Raw genomic sequence first — 22,572 nt, 5'->3', positions numbered from 1 at the left:
TGGATCCCTTCTCTTATTTTAAATATCCTGTAATATCTTGACCTTATGTTGAAATATCTTAGATTATCTCTCGGCATCTAGTTGTTATCATGATTAGTTTCCTTATTTAATTAGAAATAGTAGTCAAGTTTTAGTATCAGGAGGACTATGAAGATATGGTCGTCTTCATTCGGTGTTTTCCAGTCGAATATTTAGGGTGTGATGAGGATGTAGAAAAATCTCACCATAAGAATTATTAATAATTAATCATGACCATTAATTAATATTAAAATTGAGGGTCAAGATTAAGAGTAACTCTAGAGACTTACTCTTGGAGTCAATGGATCCCTTCTCTTATTTTAAATATCCTGTAATATCTTGACCTTATGTTGAAATATCTTAGATTATCTCTCGGCATCTAGTTGTTATCATGATTAGTTTCCTTATTTAATTAGAAATAGTAGTCAAGTTTTAGTATAATTAAGGGTTAGATCTAGTCTTTGGCAAGATCTACTCTCCTTTCCTAGGCCCCACTCAGGGACGGAGCTATTCACGAATATGTGGGGGCAAGTGCCTCAGTAATATTTCAACCGTTCATAAAAATGTATGCTTGACACTTATAAGATGGGCTCCTTTTCAGAAAAATATGTGAAGTGTTGTTCCATGAGATATACAAATGTTATACGAGTAAATACTCTAAAAATATTTTTTCCACTTCACAAGCAAATTTGACAAAACACAACAAAAATTGTTTGAGGCAATACAATAGTATTCATGGTCTCTCGTTGAATCCACTTTAATATGTTATATATATACAATTCAATACATTATGACATTTTATTATATCTTATATGTTATAATACATATTTTTACATATTTTCATTTAAAAATAATAATATATTATACTTTTAATAGAGTTAAATTGGTTGATATTGTTAGTAAGAACAATTAACACATACATGTAATCACATCTCACCATGTAAATATCTGTCGAGATATTTTAAAAGTAATACAATAAAGTAGCATAATGATAAAGAATAATTCAATGTATATGCAGAAAAAAAAAAATCTTACACCCACAATACATATTAACTGTATATCCAGGGGCGGACCTGTGTGAGCAGCGGCGAAGCAAGAACTATTTTTACGAGGGGGCCAAATATAAAGAAAAAAAAAATGAAATACTAATATACGAAACTTAATTAATTTTACTCATATTTAATGAAACTGTGACAAAGAAAATAGAAGTTAACATTAGTGTTACTTATAAAAGTTGAGCTCTAAGGAGTTTTTAGAAGTCAAATTTATCCATAATTGACACTAAACTAAATTGATTATCAATATTTTTATAATATCTCTGTTTTAACCAACAAAATTATTTGGAGTAGCCAAATAATATCTTAATGGGGTAGCTACATATATACCTAAGTTAAATATTCAAAAAAAAAAAAATCATTTGGGGTAGCCAATGCTACCCCATCTTTGTGAAGCCCTTCGCCCGTGTGTGAGGTTGGGTGTGGCTATTGCCACACCAGCCCAGCCCATACCTTTATTTTTTATTTTTATGCAAAGCCAATATTATATAATATATATGTTCAATTACAAAATATCATCAACTATGATGCTATGGACTAGTGGTGCAGCTTCAGTGTTCATACCTGGTTGTCCCAAGTTCAACTCTCAACTTTTGCTTTTTTTTCTTTAATTTTTTCAAAGAATAATATAAACAACATAAATCGTAGAAACAAACACAGTGGAATCAAACTTGTGAGGTGAAACCCATTGAGTTGAATATCTCCCACTAAGCTAAAATGAGACACATTTTTGGATTGAGATTTTTTACTCTGAATTAACATTCATTTAAAATATTTTATCATTTTTATGATGTTATTTGAATTATAAGTAGAAAGTTAAATTTCACTAAAATATGAACATCACTACACAAGGAAAAAAGTGATTGACGATTTGTTACGATTAATATATATGTTGTAATTTGTTACCATTAATATATATGTTGTAATTTGTGTAATTTATTTCGCCAATTTTTTGTCTTACTACCTTCAAAAAATAATATCTTTCCCCGCTAATAATTCAATTCTGGATCCGCCCGTGTATATCCTCTCAAAAAAAAAAACATATTAACTACATTCTAAAAATTTTGGATCTGTCCTTGGCCAAAGCTATCCCAGAGAAAACAGTCTAGCCCCACAATTACCCCAATAAATCAACTTGTCCTTATGGTAGTCCTAGAAAAATAAGCCTAAACTGGGACTTTCCCCAAAAAATAATCTCGTTCCATATTTTAATTATGCATTCAATAATGTCTCTTAATAAAACCTTCAGTACATTTAGCTTCCCTAGAACTGAGAATTATAGTTAGAGACTTATGGAAAATATCTGGTACGAGACTAAAAACACTTTTCCATCTTCAATTTTTTGTGGGAAAATTACACCTGCGGTCCTTTAAGTTCGATTTTTCTCCTGGATTAGTCCTTTAAGTTGATTTTCCCATATTGGTCCTGTAAGTCTCAAAAACCTGCACATCATGGTCCGTTTTTTTAATTCCCATTTAACTCCATTTAAAAAAAAAACGGGGGTTGTTAGATGTTGTTTGTAACAATGTTGATGGGGTAAAACTCGTATTCAGCGAATCATATTTTTAATTAATGTTAATTCCAAATAAAAATTAGCCGGGTTCTTCATCCTATTCTTTATCTTCTTCATCAACTTTCGTCATCTTCATCAAAGAAGAAACCAAGAAAATCATCCTCTTTATCCATATCATCTTCCTCAAAGAAAACCCCCAAAAAATCTCAAATTAAAATTCTTAGGTTCTTCAAACAAACCCCAAAAATCACCAACAAAGTGTAGAGCCGACGGATGTTTTTGCTTTGAATGTGAAAATTGAATTACATTGAAGGCCTTGTTTCTTAAGCCCATCAGCATCTTCCCTTGTCCCTTCAAGGCCTTTCTTTTCTCTTCTCCTATATACTTGGGTAATTGGCCTATTACTTTTGTAATCAAACAACCAAACCATAATCACAATTCTAAGTCTTCAATTCTTTCTCTTCCCTCCTTTATTTAAAACCCCATAAATTCAACACAGAATAAGAGCAGCAACATCCTCCATGAATTATCCCGTCGGTATTCCATTGCTAAGCAGCCCAAAGTCTAAAACTCCACATATTACAACCAATTTTCTGTACCAAGTTTTCTTCATGTGCATTATTTTTAATATATTCTTGGCGGTGCATTTCCCACGTGATTTGGATACTTTTCTAGTCACTACTACCTCTTCCAGAAAATTTTCCAGCAACTTTCCCTGCCTAAACCACCACAATCAGAATCACCTAGAGCCATTCTACACAATCTAAAAGTTTCAGCCGCAGCAGAAGAAGCATATCCACACGCACTTCAGATCTTTTTAACATGTATCCTATATTTTTGTATATGTTTTGAGCAAGAGTAGAATAAATATATTGTATATTATCATATCCAATCCAACACAATTCATCGGTGCATGATTTCTTAATATTACTTATTATAAGTGTGATTTAAATCTAACTATAAACATATATCCTATATTTTTTGTATATGTTTTGAGTAAGAGTCAAATAGCTGTATTGGATATTATCATGTCCAACGCTCATTTCATTTGTGTATCATTTGTTACTATTACTTATTATAAGTGTGATTTAAATCAACCTCATTTTCAATTACCAACATCTAATAAGCATCGTAACAACGAAATTTCCTATTGTCATTCTTCAACAATAGTATACAACTGTTTCCTGCCCAAGCACCATAGGCTCTGTTTCTATAGTTAGAAGACCACATGAAAAGTAAAGTCACCTGGCGTGATCCTTTAATGCTCTGTTCATTTGTTGTTGGGCAGTGCGCTTAACTTCATCAATTTTCATCTACGAAAAATGATACGAACCAATTAGAACTTTTTTTTTTCACAAAAGATTTAACAGTGGAACCCTCCAGCAAGACAAAAATAAATTCGCATACGAAATATATTGAGAAAAGACACAGAAACATAACAATATAAAGAGAGAACAGATCTGGGAGGGAAAAAATTACAAATGAAAATGTGAACAAAACACAATAAATCTTTCAGTAGACTTGAAGCACAGGGAAGCTAGTAAGCTGGAATCGAGTCTGGTTTTACTTGATTGTACTCATCTAAGCCACTATCAGTATCAATCCAGATAGGAGAGTTTGTATTTTGAATTGATCTAATTTTGTGTCTAGTAATTCCTTCTTCCAATTGCTACCACATTCCTCCTGAATCCTGATCAGTTAACTAAATCCAAAGGTCCTTGATAACACCAAATTGCAAAAAATATAGGAATACAATTGTTGTCCCAGATACTAATTCTCCTATTACACAAGTTGCATTAACACGCTTGTTGTACCAGAGACTAAGAATCCTACGGAGCGTATTCTCTGTCAAAATGACAACCTTCTTCCCCCTTCTTCTGATATTACCATATCATAGTATTATATAGGGTTAATTATGTTTTTGGTCCCTACAAAATTGCGACCTTGTAAGTTTAGTCCTTACTTAATTTTAATAGCATTTTTAATCCCTACAAAAAATTTCTTCACTCAATATTAGTCCTTACTCAATCCAAATTTGTTTAATTTATGCTTAAACTCTTAAGTTTTTCAACAATTTTTTACAAGCGTGTTAAGAACGTTATTTAAAGGTCCTCCGAAAAAAATATCGCAAAAATTTGATTTCTACGTCCATATTTTTGTTACTTATATCTTAAACTTTTTTCGTTTTAAAAAATTCATATTTAATTTATTTCATGTTAAAAAGTTATAGATTTTAGTAAATGAACCTTTCATAGTGTTCTAAACTTGTATAAAAAAAATCGTTAAAAAATTTAAGAGTTTAAGGATAATTAAACAAAATTTATTTTAGCAGGGACTAAATTATAAGTAAAATTTTTTTTGTAGGGATTAAAAATGCTATTAAAATTAAGTAAGGACTAAACTTACAAGGTCGCAATTTTGTAGGGACCAAAAACATAATTAACCCTATTATATATATACTAATAAAAATTCAGATGTTATTTTCCAATCATAACCATCTAATAAGTAATAACTGCTATTAAGCTTCCTACAACTGCCATTAAATGATTGTCCCTTATAATTTCCTAACCAAAAACTGGCATCAGGCAGATCCTATCCGTCCTTCTCAAGGGAAGTCTCTTGTTTGAACAGAAGTACATAATAGGATCAACGCAATTGATCTGTTGCATGTCAGTAGGCCACAACTCTCCTCTACATCCTCTTTCTTGATGTGCTTTTCAAGTTAAGAACCTGTAAGCACCTGTTCTATAATCACAAGGTGACGCCTGTTTATGGAACACCTTGTGGCTTCTGATGAAGTTTAGGTTTGTCAGACTTTCAACTAGTTTTGTAAGGTTAGAATTCAAGGCTTTGGTAAAAAGGAGGCAGAAGTTTTGTCGCATTATGAAACTTTTGGATTTCTGCAGTTCTTTGGAGCATTTGATTGGAGAGAAACAATTATGTCCATGACAAAGTCCAACTGTCTCGTAAACTTTTTATGTAATATACTGAGCCTAGGTATCTTAGTTATAACTTTGCCGGTTAACAAAACTCCAAAAAGCAGAGATGTTAAATAGTACCTGCACGGCAGCTGCAGTTTCTAGCACAATGGTCTGACTTACAGCAGTATCACTTTTGAAGAACTTCACAATTTGATCAATGCTTTCCTTCATATACTGTTCAAATGCCAAAGAAAAATCAGTAAAAAATTAAACCAAATAAATAAAATCTCGGGGAAAAAGGATACCAAATGAAAAACAGCATACAGTCATGTAACATGGAGAAGCTTTGGCCACCATGCTCCAGTCCACCTTGTCGTCAAAAGGTTTATAATTGAAGACACCAACTAATGAGTCATTGGAGGTTGCACTCTGAAAGGATGTCAAACAAATGTTCATGATACCACATATTTTGCAACTACAAAAATCAAAAGGCAAAAAAATTCACACCAATCATTAAGAAAAAATTCAAACCTCTGCAAGGAGACCTTTTGGTGATAATAACTGATATGAACCCAACTTAATGTCAAAAACCTTAGTTTCCGGATAAAGCTTTATTGAGCAACTAAGATTTTCACATGATAATTCTGCTACAGGCTCGTTTGCTTCCCCAATAAGTTTTGAAGCATTGTGATTCATGTGAACTACCAGGAAAGTATGAACAACATCTGCCTTGCTATTTACAGCTGATTTCCCATCATCACCCTCCTTATACCCGATCATTTTATTTAACTGGTTCCAGTCCTCTTCACTGAATTTGAATTCCTCGGTTTCCTCTTTAGGAGAATTACTGGTCCTGAGAATGTATGTGGTTATAGGTGAGCAGCACAGCCAAAACTCAAGTAAAATCCATTATTTAATTGCTGAAATATGAAAGTATTTCTAAAAGAGACTCCACACCATCCAAATGACCACCAAGAATTCCCCACTTTCTGTTTCCTAGCATTAAGATTTGATTCCGCTGATTTCTCCACAAACTTGTGCGCCAACATTCTGTAAACACCAATAAACATAGATTTTTCAAGGTTGAAGAATAGACAAGAACGTTCCAATGTCAAACATAGCTTCCACACATATGTGTGAATCTTTCAGTTCAATCCAAATATGCAGATTCCAAGTTAGTACAATTGCTAGGGAAGAAAGAAATATCTAATGCTCACAAAGTCAAGGGGACAAAGAATGACATATACACATTTATCCTTTAATAGCTTTTTTATACAAGTTTGTTTTAATAGTTTTCACTTTTAAATCATACATGCCATAAACAATATTTATCAAATATTAAACATTTTATTGATTGAATTATCAATGTTAATATCAGCATGCCAAACAAATATCCCAGAATAAACAATATACCTCCATTGCAGTATAAGTTCAATATCAAGTTCACGGTCTAGGTCTTCAATCTCTCTGTTTCCGCTAATTGTCACCTGACTGGGGTCAGACTTAAGCAGTGAAGCATAGAGAGAGATATATCTCTTCTGTAACCTTGTATATCTTAAAACTTGCTCCCACGACATTTTTCCACTGACAGAAATAAAATAACCTTAGTTCAAGAGGTAATGAAATACAAACATCTAACTATGATAAGTAAAGATCAACTATCATCATTAGGTCCCACAAAGCTATAATATTGATATCTACAAAGGTCGACACAGTATTCTGAATCTAGAAACAAGAACTCAAGTGGCTGTTTGGTTTGATGAAAACATTAAAACAAGTTATTCACCTTATAAGACAGTACATTAGCTGAATAAAATTTAGGTTGCTAAATAGACAGAAGAATGATAACTGAAAGCCACATAAAATTTCCCCTTCTTCCAAAATCTAGTAGGAGGTACCAGTAACCACATGAAATTTGTCATCTGAACACAAAGAGTTTATCACACATTACATGAGACTAAATAGTGCAAGTGAGTGTTTGTCTACTTTGCTTCTGATAAGAGCACAATTCAATAGATGAACAAAATTGTAACATTGACAGAAAAGTAACATAGATTGAAAAGAAACTATTACAGAAATGGGAGTGTCTGTCCTCCATTTCCTATATGTAACCTTCCTCCTCATCTCTATCATTAACTTCCTCTTCCCTCCTTTCCTATTTCCTAACTAAGGTAACTCTAAATAGGCCCTGGAGGCCTGGACATTTGGGAGCAAGTACTGCACACTAGGTTGTCATGATTCCATTCAAATCAAAAGCCAATCAATACCACCCCATTTAAATTTTGTCTTGTCTTCAAGTCAGACAAAGGGTATCGCCGCTTGACAACAGATGAGCTATTCGATAACTCTAATGCCATTATCCTCAAGACAGAAAGAGGGAAGCTGTCCCATGACCACGTTTGCTTCTTCCTAAGTAGCCTTTACTGCTGTCAGAACCTTCCAAAGGATTAGCTGCCCAATCACTGTTCTGTCATCTTAAGCATGAAATGCGGGTGAAATAACAGGGATCTCAACAGTCAACACACTCCTTCGTGCCCATAAGGGGGTATATATGGAGTGTGGACAAATACGGGTGGTGCAACATAGATCATGGCCCAAAACAGATCTAGAATAAGGCCTGATATCATCTCTAGTTGACACAAGAGTTCTCAACAGTGTGAAACGAGTATATAGATTAGTCAACTACTGGCCACTAGTCTTGTTTGATTACAAATTATATTATTAAACTGCAGGCTACTTATGCAAGTTATAACCCTATTACAGTAACTAGCAATCACAAATCTTAGCAATTGACAACTAATGCATGAGGCTGTGAACATAGTCGGAATGTGTTTAAATACCTTGCCTTTTTCATCTGATCAGATACAGCTCTGTAAGCATACTTCCACCAAGACCTGGAATCAGAATTTACTGGTACCAGTGGACGGAAATGAGCATACTTTAGACGCTGATTAAATGTAGCAAAGTTGTCTGCTAATTTCATCATATCACTGTATCCATCCTGCAAAGACAGAAATACAAAGATTATCCCCAAAAATAATAACAATCACACGCAACAAAATGTTCAAAAAAGAAGCATCAAATGAACCTTAGACAAGCTGATTGTAACATCATCCAAATTCACCACAGCCGTCTGCAAAGGTTGTTTGCTATCAGCAACTTCACTCGAATGCAGCTTTGAGTACTTCGCTTTCCCAGTCACCGGTTGCAGAATATATGAGTGCTTTTGCGACAAAGTATCCGCTGGTTTCCCATCTTTAGTGCCAAAACTAAATATCTGGTTTTTTATGAGAATCTCTATGAGAAACAATAAGGGAGAGATGGAGTAATAATAAAATCGTGATGACAAGAGAAAATCGCGAGCCACCTATAAAGAAGTCAAATAATCCATTCGTTTCAGAGGGGCAAAATGCACCTGCTCTGCTTTAAATATTTGTTGTCCCATTCAAACCAAATAACATTACATCATACACATCCCTGGAAGTTGTCTATTTACGAATGTTTCTTTCCAAAGCCCCCGACACCTACAATTCCCCAAGCCTAGCAAGACTCTCTCGTGTGATTTGTCTTATGTAGCCATAATAATACAATGCTAAGCAAGGAACCTGAGAATAGCTTTAATAACTCTTAATTAACCCTGGCCTGGGTAAGCTAAGAATTTTGAGTTGCGAACAAATCACCCAGTATGCAACTATTTTATGCAAAAAGTAAACAATATTTCGAACTGATATTTTACATCCAAAATTGTAAATTGAAAACTTTTACTCTCAAACCACTAGTCAGGAGCCCTTAACTTTATGTCTAATATAATACAAAGACATAAAAGATTTCTGTTATACATCTTTATATTATATTATATTATATTATATTATATTCTAACCACAGAAATCCTAGGCAAAACTGAAAGAGGGTCTCCGCTTTATTTTTCCAACTCTACCTATGTAAAAGTACCAAAGGATTCGTTTGTGCCTCTGAGCACTAGTGCCACCCTCCCCTTACAAGTCGTATTTGTAAGAATGAGTACGGCGCAATGTAAAAACCTAATACATACCATGTACAAAACTCACTATAGTACTCTACTACTTTGCCATAAGATAATACTCTCCCTAGTCCTTGTTCTTAGAAGAAAAATCAAAAAACATCGAAGCTAATGGAGTTATGAATGGTTGTAAAAATTTTGAATATTTTTACAAATATACCCTCATGAGAAATTGTGACATTAAATACAACCACTAAGATTAAAAAGACAAACATTGAAATGAGGGTAAAAAAAGTCTTTTAAGAAATAAATACACACCCCTTAAAAATTGTGACATTTTCTTATAAATAAGACCAAAAAAATCTCGGAAAATTCTCTTATAATAAGGATGGGAAGGTAGTAATATAGAACACCCCACCCCTAGGGGTGAAAACTTCCAACCTTCACCGCAAATATAGTATCTTCGTTACTTTTTTTTTATCTGATAGTATCTTCGCTACTGTAAACTCAATAACTTCTTTAATAGATAGTATAAATTGACAGAAAAGAACTACAAAAGATAACGGATAAAAGGATCGTCATAAACTCAGCCTTCACTATTCACTCTAATATCCACCGTACACACCTGAAACCATTCAGAAGGAAGTAAATCTTCCCATGCTTTGTCAACATGCCATGGAATAATGTCTGAATCTAAATAAACTGCAAGCCGATCAAGTTCAACACACTGCAAAAGTGACGAGGACAAAAGACATTAAGAACAAAAGAACTAGAGATATGATATAGTTATGGAAAGTGAAAGACAATGACCATTTTGGACTCTAAATTAAAATTATTTTTCGTTTTGCAATGATGGATTTAACTACAACTCTCAGTAATTCAGTACTGGTAAGTAATAAGATCGTTAAAAAAGGCCAATAAAAAAAGTGAATAGAATTAAAGACTATGAACAACGAAATAAGCTTCTTGGTTCTAACTCTCGAGCAAGAAAAAATCAATATAAAAAATTTAAGCTAACCTTTCTTTGTCATAATGCAAGATGTTCAGAATTTCATCAAATTATAAAGCATCTAAATTAGGACCAAGGGATTTCATTGTTGCAACCAAATTATTTTATACTAAGATAAAATAGAACCTTCTGAATGCGATCTAGTGCACCTCCAGTAATAAAAGTCTCTTTCCCGCTATCATCAACTGTCACAGCCGAGAGTTTGTCCAAACTAACACCAGCTGCGAATGGGTGCCCTGGATTGCTACAAGACAGAACATATCAGGCTGGTGAAAGATATAAACATCTGTAAGACAACTAATTTATTTGAATTTTCCTTTACCTCTCACTGTCCTCATATCTGATGTGAATATTAGAAATTGAAAGCTTCAAATTTCCAATTATGGTGCTGATGAGGGATCCCAACCACGACTTATTCTTAAAAATAAACAAAAAGATCAACAAGTTAATACAAATTATTCCTGAACACATAGAAACGTGTATGCAGTCATTCAAATATTTTAGGCCGCAGTCATTCGAGCATGTATAGAAATAAGAAACCAAGCAGTTTTGCAGAACCTTGGGTATATAGATGGAACCACCTAAGTTGAAAACATCCTATTAATTCAAAAAAAAAAAGACATAAACAACTGAATTAAAGCTCGTACCATTTCTGACTGTAGTTGTTGTGACTTCTCCCACAGTTTCAATTCCGTCTCCTGTTTGCAAAAGGAAAGGAATGAATTTTTCATCATCAAATAAAATTGTTATGTAAAAAAGCGAACAAAACCTTTTGCCTAATTCCTACATATTATTACCTGTATTAGGCTCTTCTTAGCTTCTTGGACAGCATCTTCACTACATCCCTCAACTTGTGTTGCAGGTTCAGCTAATAAGAAAATGCGATCCAAATATACTAAAACAGGATCTTGGCCAAGTTTACTCCATGGAACCTTGATAAAATACAAACATCAAATATGAACACCACTTATAGAGAAAGGAATATGCTACTTAAATAGTTTGCTCAATGAGTGAACAATAGAAACATTCTATATCCATAAATATAACCACTCAAAATAAGAAACAAAGGAATCTAGATCATTCCGCTGCATATAACCAGATTCAATACATTATACTCCTAAATTTCTAAGAAAGAAGTTAATGCCCCACCAACCTTAAGTTTCACTGATCCAAGAAAACCTGCTTTAACCTTCACTGGCAATTTTAAAGCATTTAGAGCCTCCGGTTTCAGCTGCATATTCTTCAGCTCTACATCACCTGTTTCAAAGTTCAGTTTTAGAGACGAAGAAAAAAAAGCATCAAAGATACATTCAAAAAAATTGATGTGAAGAAAATAAAAAGCAAAAACACACAAATGTACATCCATAAACTCAATGAATCTCTCAATAATTTGTGACTAAGATACATATAAACTTATAACAGTTGTGTTTTTTTAACATCAAAATACAGACACCGTATGTGGCTAAGATACACATATACTTATATGTTCATATCTATCTCTGTGCTACTTTTCATCTTCTACAACTTACAAACATTTCAAAAATACACATAAAAATAAAAGGACACCGTATTTGACATCAATCTTTTGATGTCAAAGTATCACTTCTCTACTTATAATGTATGCATACATATGCCTGCAAATGCAAATTTAGTTTGGAATAAGAAACCACTAGATAACAAATCTCTTTAGCATAGGCGTATCCGGTGTCCGACAACAGTGACACTTGTGATTACATTAAATTTGGTCATTTGCACAAATTATTACCAATGTCAATGTGTGAAGTCCGGTGTCTGTGTACGTGCTTCATAGTAGCAAATTAAGTATTGAATACTCCAGCACAGCCAAATTACACTTGCAAATAACATAGGCATTTATCTAGTATTTATTTTCCCTCTAATTCAAATCAAAACAATAGTAACTAAAACAATGCAGAATTTTCGCATTCACCAATTTTTTAGCACAATTTGCTAATACACAACATCGCGTAAATACAGTCAACATAATGAATTAAACAGTTAATTTAAACCTCTATATGCATTCGAGTAAACTCATAGTCTGATTCATAGTTCAATTGAACAGTGAAGTGAAAAATTAACAAAACTTAAAAGCTTATAGAAAGTGATTACGAATATGAACCTTTCCAGACACTGATTTTGAGAGCTTCTTTGTTGAGGCCTCGAACATAATTGCCAAGGTACCTTTGCAAAAGGTACGCTACTTGATCCTCCAGCATCGTTGCTGAAGATCATGAACAAAGCACAAAATCGTTGATCGTAACCGTTTCGAAGACAAAGATGAAGAAAGAAAACTGCGTGATTCGGAGCTTGAAGGACACGTTGTCGTTATGATATTTCTAACCTCCTTTTTCTGGAAGGGGGTGCAGATGGCGTAAAATCGGGTGTAGGTAGTATTTTATTACAAAGAGTTGACAGAATATTTGATCACGTGAGCTCACGTTTACAGTTACGTGGATGTGGCGCATATAGTAGTTGTATAGTCATTTTCTACTTTAATTGTAAAATTAATTAATTTAGTATTATTATTAATTAATTTGCATAATATTTGCCAGTATCCATTCGATCGGTGGAAGTATGCACAGCACCGCACACTTAGCATTCAACAAGGCAAAAGTAAGCACCCTTGAGGTCGGCAATACAGGACGTGGCAAAGATCTGCAAGACTAGTTGGCCAAACAAACATGCCACGTTGTGTGATGTGAATAATCAACTTTTCTTAAAGCATAAATAAGAGAGAGTAATAGATGAGAGAGGAGGAGGTGTGTGGGGTCATGTTAATTTGTGTCTTTAGAGCATAAGATAAGGATCTTAAAATAGAATTAAACAATAAATATTGTATTGAAAATATAAGTTTAGCCAACATTTGTCTTCTTGGGAAATTGGTATGGGATTTGATTCAAACTAATAATAAGCTTTGGGTTCATATTTTCATGAAGAAGTATTCAGCTGGACCGGCTTTCCTTCAGGCTTCCACCACCGCTAGCAGCTCTCCCACTTGGTCATCCATCGTCCGAGCAAAGAATGTTCTAAAGAGCGGTTACTCGTGGCGCGCAGGTTCCGGAACTTCTTCCTTTTGGTTCAGCCCTTGGAGTGATTTTGGCCCCCTTGGATCCCTTGTTCCCGTCATTGACATTCATGATACCCACCTTACTGTTAAGGACGTTATAACAACAAATGGTCAAAGTTCTCAGCTGTTGTATACTCCTCTCCCTCCTGCCGTGGCTGATTTTATCAACAATAGCAATCTCAGGTTCAACGATGCTATAGGTGACATCTTTATTTGGCATCACAACGTAAATGGAACTTATACTACAAAAAGCGGTTATAATTGGCTGCTCTCCTCTCAAGAAGCTCACTCTGATAACACTTCCTGGACATGGATTTGGAAACAAAAAATACCTGAAAAATATAAGTTCTTCATTTGGCTAATTTTTCACAATTCGTTACCGACGTTAGCTTTACTCCATCACAGAAACATTGCTCCGACAGCTATTTGCACTCGTTGCGGAGATTCTGAAGAATCGGTGTTTCACTGCATCCGTGATTGCAGGTTTTCGAAGCAAATCTGGCAGCAAATTGGATTTTCTGATCCTTCTTTCTTTGCGGCTTCCAGTGTCAAGGATTGGATCAAGGATAGGCTAAACGGATCGCTTGCTAACTTGTTCGCTTCAGGTTTGTGGTGGGTGTGGAGATACCGCAACACCATGTGCTTGAATGATGAAGTCATGCAATTAAACAGGTTGCTGTCGCAGATTTATAACACAGCAGAAGACATTAAATTCTGTTTCTATCAGTCATTTCCTGCTGCCTCTTCTGATAGGCACATTAGATGGAATAACGAAAATTTTGATTGTGCCATTTTAAACGTAGACGGTAGTTGTATTGGTGATCCAATTCGTGCAGGCTTTGGAGGTTTAATTCGTAACAGTGCTGGGTTCTACCTGACTGGGTTTGCAGGCTTCATTCCTTCTTCTTCAGATATCCTAGAAGCTGAGTTAACTGCCATCTTCCACGGTCTCTCTATAGCTACGAATATGGGTATCACCGAGTTGGTCTGCTACTCAGATTCTCTCCTCTCTATCAACCTCATATCCGGTAATTCATCGAAGTATCATGTCCATGCAGTTCTCATTCAAGACATCAAAGACAAGCTGTCTCAAGCGAACTATTCGCTCCACCATACTCTCCGCGAAGGTAACCAATGTGCAGACTTTTTGGCCAAGTTAGGAGCAAGTTCAGATGCTAGTCTTCTTCTCCACCCTTCGCCACCAGAAGATCTCCGTCCTTTCCTACGGAATGATGCTTCCAGGACTTTGTTCCTGAGACACTAGTCTTTTTTTGTTTTGTTCTTTTTTTGTTTCTTTGTTAGCTGTGTAACCAAAAAGAAAATATAAGTTTTTAACCTTTTAAGGTTGTAAATGCACAATTTTTAGGGTTAAATTTTTTTATACAGTTTTTTATCTTGTGCTCAATTAGATATGTAAATTAACTCTTTTATATTCAATATTTTAGTTGTTTATAGGCTGTGCGGATTTAACCACTCACTTGAAAATTCAACAAATAGAAAGGTAGGAAAACAACATGATAACAATTCTCCAAGTATCATTATCACAACGATAGTCAAAGTTCCTAAAAGAAAGTAAATACTCAGGCAATTAATCAATCAAATGTCTCACAATATGAAAATCCTCAAAGCATGAAAAACATCAAAGTGATCATACATCCTCTAATATTAATCATTATTAAAAACATCAAAGTGATCATACATCCTCTAATAATTAATGTGTTTCATGTTGAATGTTTGCACCATTGCAAGCACCCATTTACGAGTAGATGAAAAGGAGTGAATGGTCGAGTTATGCAATGCAATGTATAGTAAGAAATAGGACAATCTCGATCAAATGATCACATAATCATATAACACTTGCACAAAATGCACATTTAATAGTGACATTAATAATCATTTTACTAATGTTCCGTGCGAAATTCAAATCATAATCTTTGACGTTACAAAGTCAAACTCTTGTTATTAAGTTAACACCTCTTGAACAAATATAACAGTATAATGTTATATTTATCCAAATTGCTATCTTTTAATTTTTTTTCTATAAAAGAAAAATAGTTTCTACATTATCCAACTCTCTAAAACCATTTGTAGTTTCTTATACTCCCTCCCTCAAAAAAAAAAAAAAAGATTTGTATACGGTTTTTAATAAAATGATTAATTGTGCTGATTTTAATGGTAAAATTAATACTACCTCCGTCCCTAATTATAGGACCCTTTTGAAAAAATAACGGGAATTAAGATAGTGGATATTTGTATTAAATATGTTTGTAATTACTATTGTTTTTACAATTTTATCCTTTAAGAGAGAGAGTTGGTTTATGTTTTCAACATGTTATTTATTGCTGATTGAAGAAAAAGATGTATAATAAATAGGGGCATGTATGTAAAGAAATAATTAATGTAGTTGGAAATAGCAAAAGGGTCTTATAAAAAGGGACAAAAAAAATTCTCAAAAGGGTCTTATAATTAGGGACGGAGGTAGTATTATTACTAAAATACATTTATTAATTGTAGTTAGTGGAGTGGTTAAGTTGGAAGAAATTCAATTTATAAGGGCATAATAGTGGAAAAAATAATAAATGTTGCACAAGTATTCTAAAGTGAAAATAATTTTGAGAGCGATAAAAAATGTTGAAAAACAATTATTTTGAGACAGATGTAGTTTTTTTTTTTCCTTTATTTTTCATGTCTGTCAAAAAAATCCATTTTTTATTTGTAGCTCACATAGAAACCCACACCAAAAGGACAGCACTTAGTGTTGTTTTTTATATTTTATGTTTTATTGCTTGTCAAAATGTTTTTTTTTTGTTACTCGTTTGTTTTTCCAGCCAAAGAATTTTTATATCCCTATTTATTTATTGGATCGGACTACTTTGGTTACTATGTTTCATTTCATTATTAAAAAGAAAAGATTCTTTACACCTCCCTTTTTTACTTATAAACCGTTTTTTTAGCTTACTGAAACTTAATTTCTAAAATACAGATATATGTGTTTCAAAAATTCAAGTCTTAAATGAATAAATATGTTTCACAAATTAAATTTTGAAATTCCCCCCTTTTCAAAATGCGTGTTCCCAAAAAAAATTATTCGATGTTGATACACAATAGATTGAAAATGGTTGTCGATTTGATGAACAATGTCTTTGTTGCAGCGAAGAAAGGATAGTATCTGCAAACATTTTGACGTTCAACGCAGTAAGAGAGTCAAATGGTTCATAAAGTCGTGTCGCTTTTAGGGTGATGATTGGGATCTATATATAGTGAAGGGATCTTACGAGGAGTTATGATGAAGTGAAGTAGCAAGTGATGGATTAGGCTTTATACTCGTAAATAGACCAGGTCTTTGGATCCAATCTAGAACAAACACTAGCTATCTAAATGTTGATTTTGCTTTGTGGCGGTGGCACACATAGACATCGTGGTAGTGTACAAAGTGGGACGAGGTGGTTCATAATATCTTATTGTGGTAGTTAATCTGCATTGCACATCATTTTGAGGTGTTGTTTTTGACGTTTTGGTGGAGAAGATTGACTCACACGTGATACCACATGTCTTATCGATGCGGGTACCTTGGTGGACCTTGACTTGTCCCATTCGCTGGCCTATTTGCCTTGTTTATACTTGATCTTTTCATTGAGCTCTCTTAATGAATAACTAGGTTGAACCTTTTAAGAATGTATTAGTACACCATTAAATGCAATGCCGAAATAAAAAATTTGAGACTAACATGAGTAATGTTCTAATCAACAAGATCAAAATACAAACTTCAAACTAATAGTGTTTTTTTAAGGAACTTCAAACTAGCATATTAAGGGGTTGTTTGTTATAGCTGTTTATTTTAATTTCTACTCCCTCCGGTCACTATTATAAGCAAATTTTGACTTTTTAGGTTCATTCAATAAATGATGTATGTGGTCTATAATATAGACCACATACATCATTTATTAAATGAATCTAAAAAGTAGAAATTTGCTTATAATAGTGACCGGAGGGAGTATAATTTTTAGTTTTTTCTACTATTTTTTTAACAAATAATTGACCCATTTCATATTTCACAATATAATATTAATTTATAGTTTGAAGCTACCTCGATAAAATTGTCCCTAAATAACTGACCAATTTATTTTTCAATGTAATATTTTTTTGTCTTCTAATTATAACTCCAATTAATATTATTTTCGTTACTTTCAATTCAATATATTATACCTTACATTTGTGATAATGGAGAATGCATCAACAATTAACAAAACACTCAAAATCATTTTTTCTCTCTTTCACGTATAATTTTTTTCTTATTATGTGTGAGATGACTAAAATGTTAGTTTATTTCTCTCTACTTTCTCTTATTTCAAAGAATATAACAAATATACTTTATTGGACAATGGTCATTTCGATCATTGAATATGCAACGAATAGTTACAATAATTTTTAATGTACCAAAATTTTAAATAATCTATGATTGTACATCATGTTAGACAAAATAATCTTTTACAATAAAATGATTTAATAATATTGTCATATATGTCATTTAATATATTTATTTATTGTCATATTAGTCTTTATAAATACTCATTTACTGCATATCAGTCTCAATATAAAAAAAGAAGTTAATGTCAACATTGTTAAGAAAGTGTTTTAATGTTAGAGACGATTTCAACTAACGAAGTGCACAACGAGAAACTATTTTAAAATTTCTATATGTTAAAAACGGGAGTGGTTATGGTGCATAAGGAAATCCTTATGCACCATGCATAAATCCAGCTGCAAGCCCAATACCTCTCCTCTCTAGGCCCGTTTGCTTTATTTGTTTTTTTACACCCTCACTGTTCACACACTGCACCCCCTTAAAGAATATGGAATTTTATTTTGGTCAAAACCTCCCTTGTTTTTTTTCCACTTCATGTTTTCAGATTTTTTTTTCCACAAGTTTCCAGATTTTTTTTTCCACTTCATGTTCCCTCGTAAATGATACGGTGCCGTTTTAGCTCTAGATGCAATTCCATTTCATTGGATTTAGTTTAGATCATTTTTCTCCACTCCAAAAAATGTTTCCATCGAATTAAAGAATTGTTTTTTCACAATAATGTCAGATTAGTGTCTTCATGATTAGCACACTTGAATTTTTCATTGAAATGGGTGTTTTACAATAATAAACGGAAGCTTTTCACCGTTTTTGCCAATTCTCAAGAAAGAAAAAAGCTTCGGTAATTTTGTCAGTGACGATGTTATGAAAAAAAGAGTAAAACAACTTCAACAAAGATGTTATACACTGAAATTATTACTGAAACCAAAATAATTGTCTAATGGTTTTGTAATAAAACAAAAGACCAAATGTAATAAACATTTAAACCATTGTTCACTAACTTCAGGGTATGGATTACTGAAACCATAAGTATGGTTTAATGGTTTTGATAGTCTTGTATGTGAAACCAAAATAATTGTGTAATGGTTTTTAATGAAACCATTTTGTTGTGGAAATAGTTTCTGTGAGTTGTATTCCAAAACCATTAGATGTACTTAATGGTTTCCAGCAAGTGAAAAAACTAAGGATCTAGAATCATTGCCATCATTCAGTTCTGTGAGTTGTACTCCAAAACCATTAGATGTACTTAATGGTTTTCTTTGAAAATAACACTCATCACGCAAATAATTTTTCAGATAAACTCAAAACCTAACACAAATCCATTCACAATAACACTCATCGCGCAAATAATTTTCCAAATTCATATAGCAACAACATCCAAACTGTTTCCAGTCTCAAACACACGAAATCATTGCAAAATCGAACTCAAACAGCAAGCATCTCAATCGAAAATCACCATACAGTCCTGAGACCGGAACGAAATCAGAGCCAAGAAGAGGTGAATCTGAAACCAGTTCGAAGAAGAAGAAGTAGGTTCGGTTCCGTTTCACCATTAATTTACTTCGTGACTTTGCTTTCTCTTTGCTTATTTTCAAAAAAATCTGAATCCAAAGTTGTAGATCTAGGCTTGTACGAGTTTTATTTTGAAAAAGTAAGGCCGGATCCTTGAAGAGGGTGAGAATACGATTTTAATGATGTAAAAATATTATGAATCGGAGCTCGCCGGAATTTGGAAGTGTCGCCGGAGCTATGAAGTTACCGGCGAGTCCTTTGAAGTTTCCGGCGAGTCCTTTGAAGTTTCCGGCGGTTGTTTTTTTGAAGAAGATGAATGGAAAGGGAGAAGAGAGAGGGAGCCGTTCTCTAAAGAAAGAGAAACGTAAGAGTTTGTGAGTGTTATCTTCAACTTTTTTGTTTATATACCTCCCTTATTTCATTTAATCATGTGTGCTCCTCTCTTCCTTTTTACGATGCACTAGCAAATCATGATCGTTAAAGAAATCTGATGGTTGTGAAGTCCTTATGCATGGTGCATAAGGAAATGGCTTATGCACCATAACTTATACCGTTAAAAACTATTGTGGTTACTTCGAGATATTATCATCGCTACTACCTTATACTTTATTTTTAGGAATTTTTCTCTATTCACAATCTCTCTCAAAATCTCATTCATATTTCTATGTTAGAATCTTTTCTTCCAAACCAAACACAACCTACACCTTTCCCGATCTAAATCAGCATGATTGTTTTGCCTAGAACACTTTATACAGTCTCTCCAAAATCTAGAACAATCTCAAATTTGTTACTCCCTCTGCCCCATATAATAATAAGTGAATCATTTGTTAAAAAAATTGTTCAAAAATAATTGACTCATTTCACTTTTTTATACAATATTAATTCTTTTTTTCAATTAAAAGTCTATTAATATTATTTTTATCAGTCTCAATTCAATATATTATAATTCACATTTATGATAATAAAGAATGCATCGATACTGTACCAAAAAAAAAGAATGCATCGATACTTGACAAGATACTTCAAATCATTTTTTTACTCTCATTCACTCCTAAACTTTTTTCTTAAATGTGTAAAACGAGAAGAAAAAAAAAACTAACTTACAATGGGACGAGGGAGTAAGCAATTAATTTAAAGATTAATTATCTTTTTACTTGGAAGATATAGAAACTATAATCACAAAAAATATTAGAAACCATTAAAAAAAATCTTATTGGAAGCAGTTTGTAATTTTTTTTTCTTCTTCCATTTTTTACATAATCAATAACAAATAAACAAAAACAATACAAAAATAATAATGTAATTTTTAATAATAAATTATTATTGATTGTTCTTAATAATAACGATGGCATATTCTGTTTCCCACCTCTAAATTTTATATGCACCCAAGTCTTTAACCTATTCGACCGTATTCTTCATCCTGCAGGCCACAATCGCAGCTAAATTAAAAATCCTCCGCGAACAACGCTTAATATCACAGAAAAACCAAAAATTGGACCAACAAATTTATGTTCGTATCAAGTTTCTTCATTTATAAACTTCGAATCTACTCGATACATTACATCCATGTAAAGCTATAACCAATAACCAATATTAAAAAAAGGAAAGAAAAAAAAAAAAACACAACAAACTAAAATTGGGTCATTTCATTGAGAGGATCAACAAGCAGTAAATTTTTCAAACCGTTTTACCATATTCACAGCTTCTGGTCAAAAATCACTTTCTTGAAGATCTCTTCTCTCTTTCTTCTTAACCCTTCTCCGTAGTAAAAAAAGGAAGGTTAAACTTGGAACTTCACTTCTACTCTTCTTTTTTCCATCTTTTTTCCTTTTTTGCCCTTTTCCTTGCTTTATCGAGAACATTACAGTTCCATTTCTTTCTTTTTTTCTTTAAGCCTAATTTGAATTTTGAAACTTGAAAATTCAGTTTCTTAACTACTAATTAAGCAGCAGCAACCGTCCCTGTGCGAAAAGAGTAATCTTGTGCTTTGTTTGGTGATGAAGATTTTCTTTGCTCTTTTTTTCTCAAAGCCATTGATGAAGCAATGTTCATATTCTTCTCTTTCGCTTCATCAATCTCTATTTGTTCTTGTCTACACTCTTCACTACAAAAAGGTGTATCCCCTCTGCAATACCAAACAAAAATAAAATAGATCTAATCAAAACCAAATCAAAACAATTAGAAGAATAATAAGATGGATTAAGGAAAATTGATTAATTTAAAATTAATTAATACCTGTACATGAAGATATCTTTGTTTCCCAAAGCCTTTTTGCAAAGAAAACAAGATTGAAGAAAGTGAGGTTGATGATCTTCAAATCTAGCATCATAAAATCTACGACCAGATCTAGGAGAATTAGTGTTGTTTCTGAGACCGTAACCGTAACCTAAAGTTCTTGAAACGAAACCGTGTTGATGAGAGAAATGATTGTGACCAGAATAGCCAGGTTCAATGTCTGTTGTTGTTGTAATTGAAGCCAAACCATCGTCTTCTTCATCGTTCAAGAAACAGTGTCTTTTAGAAGAAGTAGCCATGGATGAATGAAAGAGAATTAGGGTTATGGATGGAAAGGAAAAAGAGAGAAATGGGAATGGGAGAGAAAAAGAGAGAAGAAAGAATGAGTTTATATAAAGTGGTTGGTAGGTGAAGATGAATTGAATTGTATGCGGAATTGAGAGGGGATTATAAACAGCGGCAGGTTACAACTTACATGAATCCGTCCTAGTGAATCCATTGGCTTAAATGCACTTTTTTAATCAGTTTTTTGTTGGTTTATGATTATGATTATTTTATAATTGCATAATTCAAGGAGCACTCAAAATTGTGTCATTCGTCATGGAGGAAATTACATCAATGCCATTTATGAGACTTTAGTTAAGAAAATAGCATTAATCAATTAATTAATCCTTAAATGGGAGTGTCATTATGGTTCTAAATAATTTTTTTTCTATATGTAACCTAAAAATTCTCATTTTTTTTAAACCAAATAGAAGCCAACCATGTACCATATTGATAAGAGGTTTGAGTATTTACCACTTCCTCTAAAAAAGGTTTTTACCATTTGTGTTAACTAATTTTTTTTTGACTAATGCTAGTATAAAAGGTGTCGTGTTTGTT

The 22,572-nt window shown here is 33.1% G+C and overlaps 2 protein-coding genes across 11 annotated transcripts in view; both read right to left on the bottom strand.

Moving 5' to 3' along the window:
- Positions 1-12,822, bottom strand: part of LOC146919537 (pleckstrin homology (PH) domain-containing protein) — a 56,240-nt gene extending 43,418 nt beyond the window's left edge. For 4 of the 10 annotated variants that reach the window (XM_085712963.1, XM_085712965.1, XM_085712964.1 and 1 more), the window contains exons 1-15: positions 12,633-12,822; positions 11,649-11,752; positions 11,293-11,427; positions 11,143-11,193; positions 10,818-10,912; positions 10,622-10,739; positions 10,112-10,213; positions 8,596-8,784; positions 8,348-8,508; positions 6,921-7,091; positions 6,465-6,557; positions 6,039-6,360; positions 5,832-5,936; positions 5,646-5,741; positions 3,832-3,899 (exon numbers count right to left, since the gene is read on the bottom strand). In XM_085712963.1, coding sequence (XP_085569089.1) covers positions 3,832-3,899; positions 5,646-5,741; positions 5,832-5,936; positions 6,039-6,360; positions 6,465-6,557; positions 6,921-7,091; positions 8,348-8,508; positions 8,596-8,784; positions 10,112-10,213; positions 10,622-10,739; positions 10,818-10,912; positions 11,143-11,193; positions 11,293-11,427; positions 11,649-11,752; positions 12,633-12,729 — 1,907 coding nt within the window. In that variant the 5' untranslated portion in view covers positions 12,730-12,822. Of the gene's footprint in view, positions 1-3,831; positions 3,900-5,645; positions 5,742-5,812; positions 5,937-6,038; positions 6,361-6,464; positions 6,558-6,920; positions 7,092-8,347; positions 8,509-8,595; positions 8,785-10,111; positions 10,214-10,621; positions 10,740-10,817; positions 10,913-11,142; positions 11,194-11,292; positions 11,428-11,648; positions 11,753-12,632 lie in introns of those variants that run through there. The other 6 variants (XM_085712973.1, XM_085712972.1, XM_085712967.1 and 3 more) reach the window with 4 other exon arrangements.
- Positions 12,823-20,960: 8,138 nt separating this feature from the next.
- On the bottom strand, positions 20,961-22,111 carry LOC146919536 (FCS-Like Zinc finger 1). Its single transcript, XM_085712962.1, has 2 exons — positions 21,691-22,111; positions 20,961-21,580 (listed from the first exon to the last, which is right to left on the bottom strand). Exons 1-2 carry the CDS (start codon positions 21,987-21,989, stop codon positions 21,397-21,399), a joined length of 483 nt encoding a protein of 160 aa, XP_085569088.1. The 5' UTR covers positions 21,990-22,111; the 3' UTR covers positions 20,961-21,396.
- Positions 22,112-22,572: the final 461 nt, after the last annotated feature.

Source organism: Medicago sativa, chromosome 5 (genome assembly GCF_051527215.1).
Source record: "Medicago sativa cultivar Bolivia chromosome 5, Bolivia_mono, whole genome shotgun sequence".
Classification (NCBI taxonomy): domain Eukaryota; kingdom Viridiplantae; phylum Streptophyta; class Magnoliopsida; order Fabales; family Fabaceae; genus Medicago; species Medicago sativa.
The sequence above is the reverse complement of the archived record's forward strand: the minus strand, read 5'-3'. Positions and strand labels throughout refer to the sequence as shown.

What these genes read in the sequence shown, in the direction of transcription:
- LOC146919536 (XM_085712962.1), bottom strand. Translation starts at nt 21,989, where the DNA reads ATGGCTACTTCTTCTAAAAGACACTGTTTCTTGAACGATGAAGAAGAC. An exon ending in AAAGATATCTTCATGTACAG is followed by an intron (nt 21,581 to 21,690) that starts GTATTAATTAAT and finishes TTGGTATTGCAG; the next exon opens with AGGGGATACACCTTTTTGTA.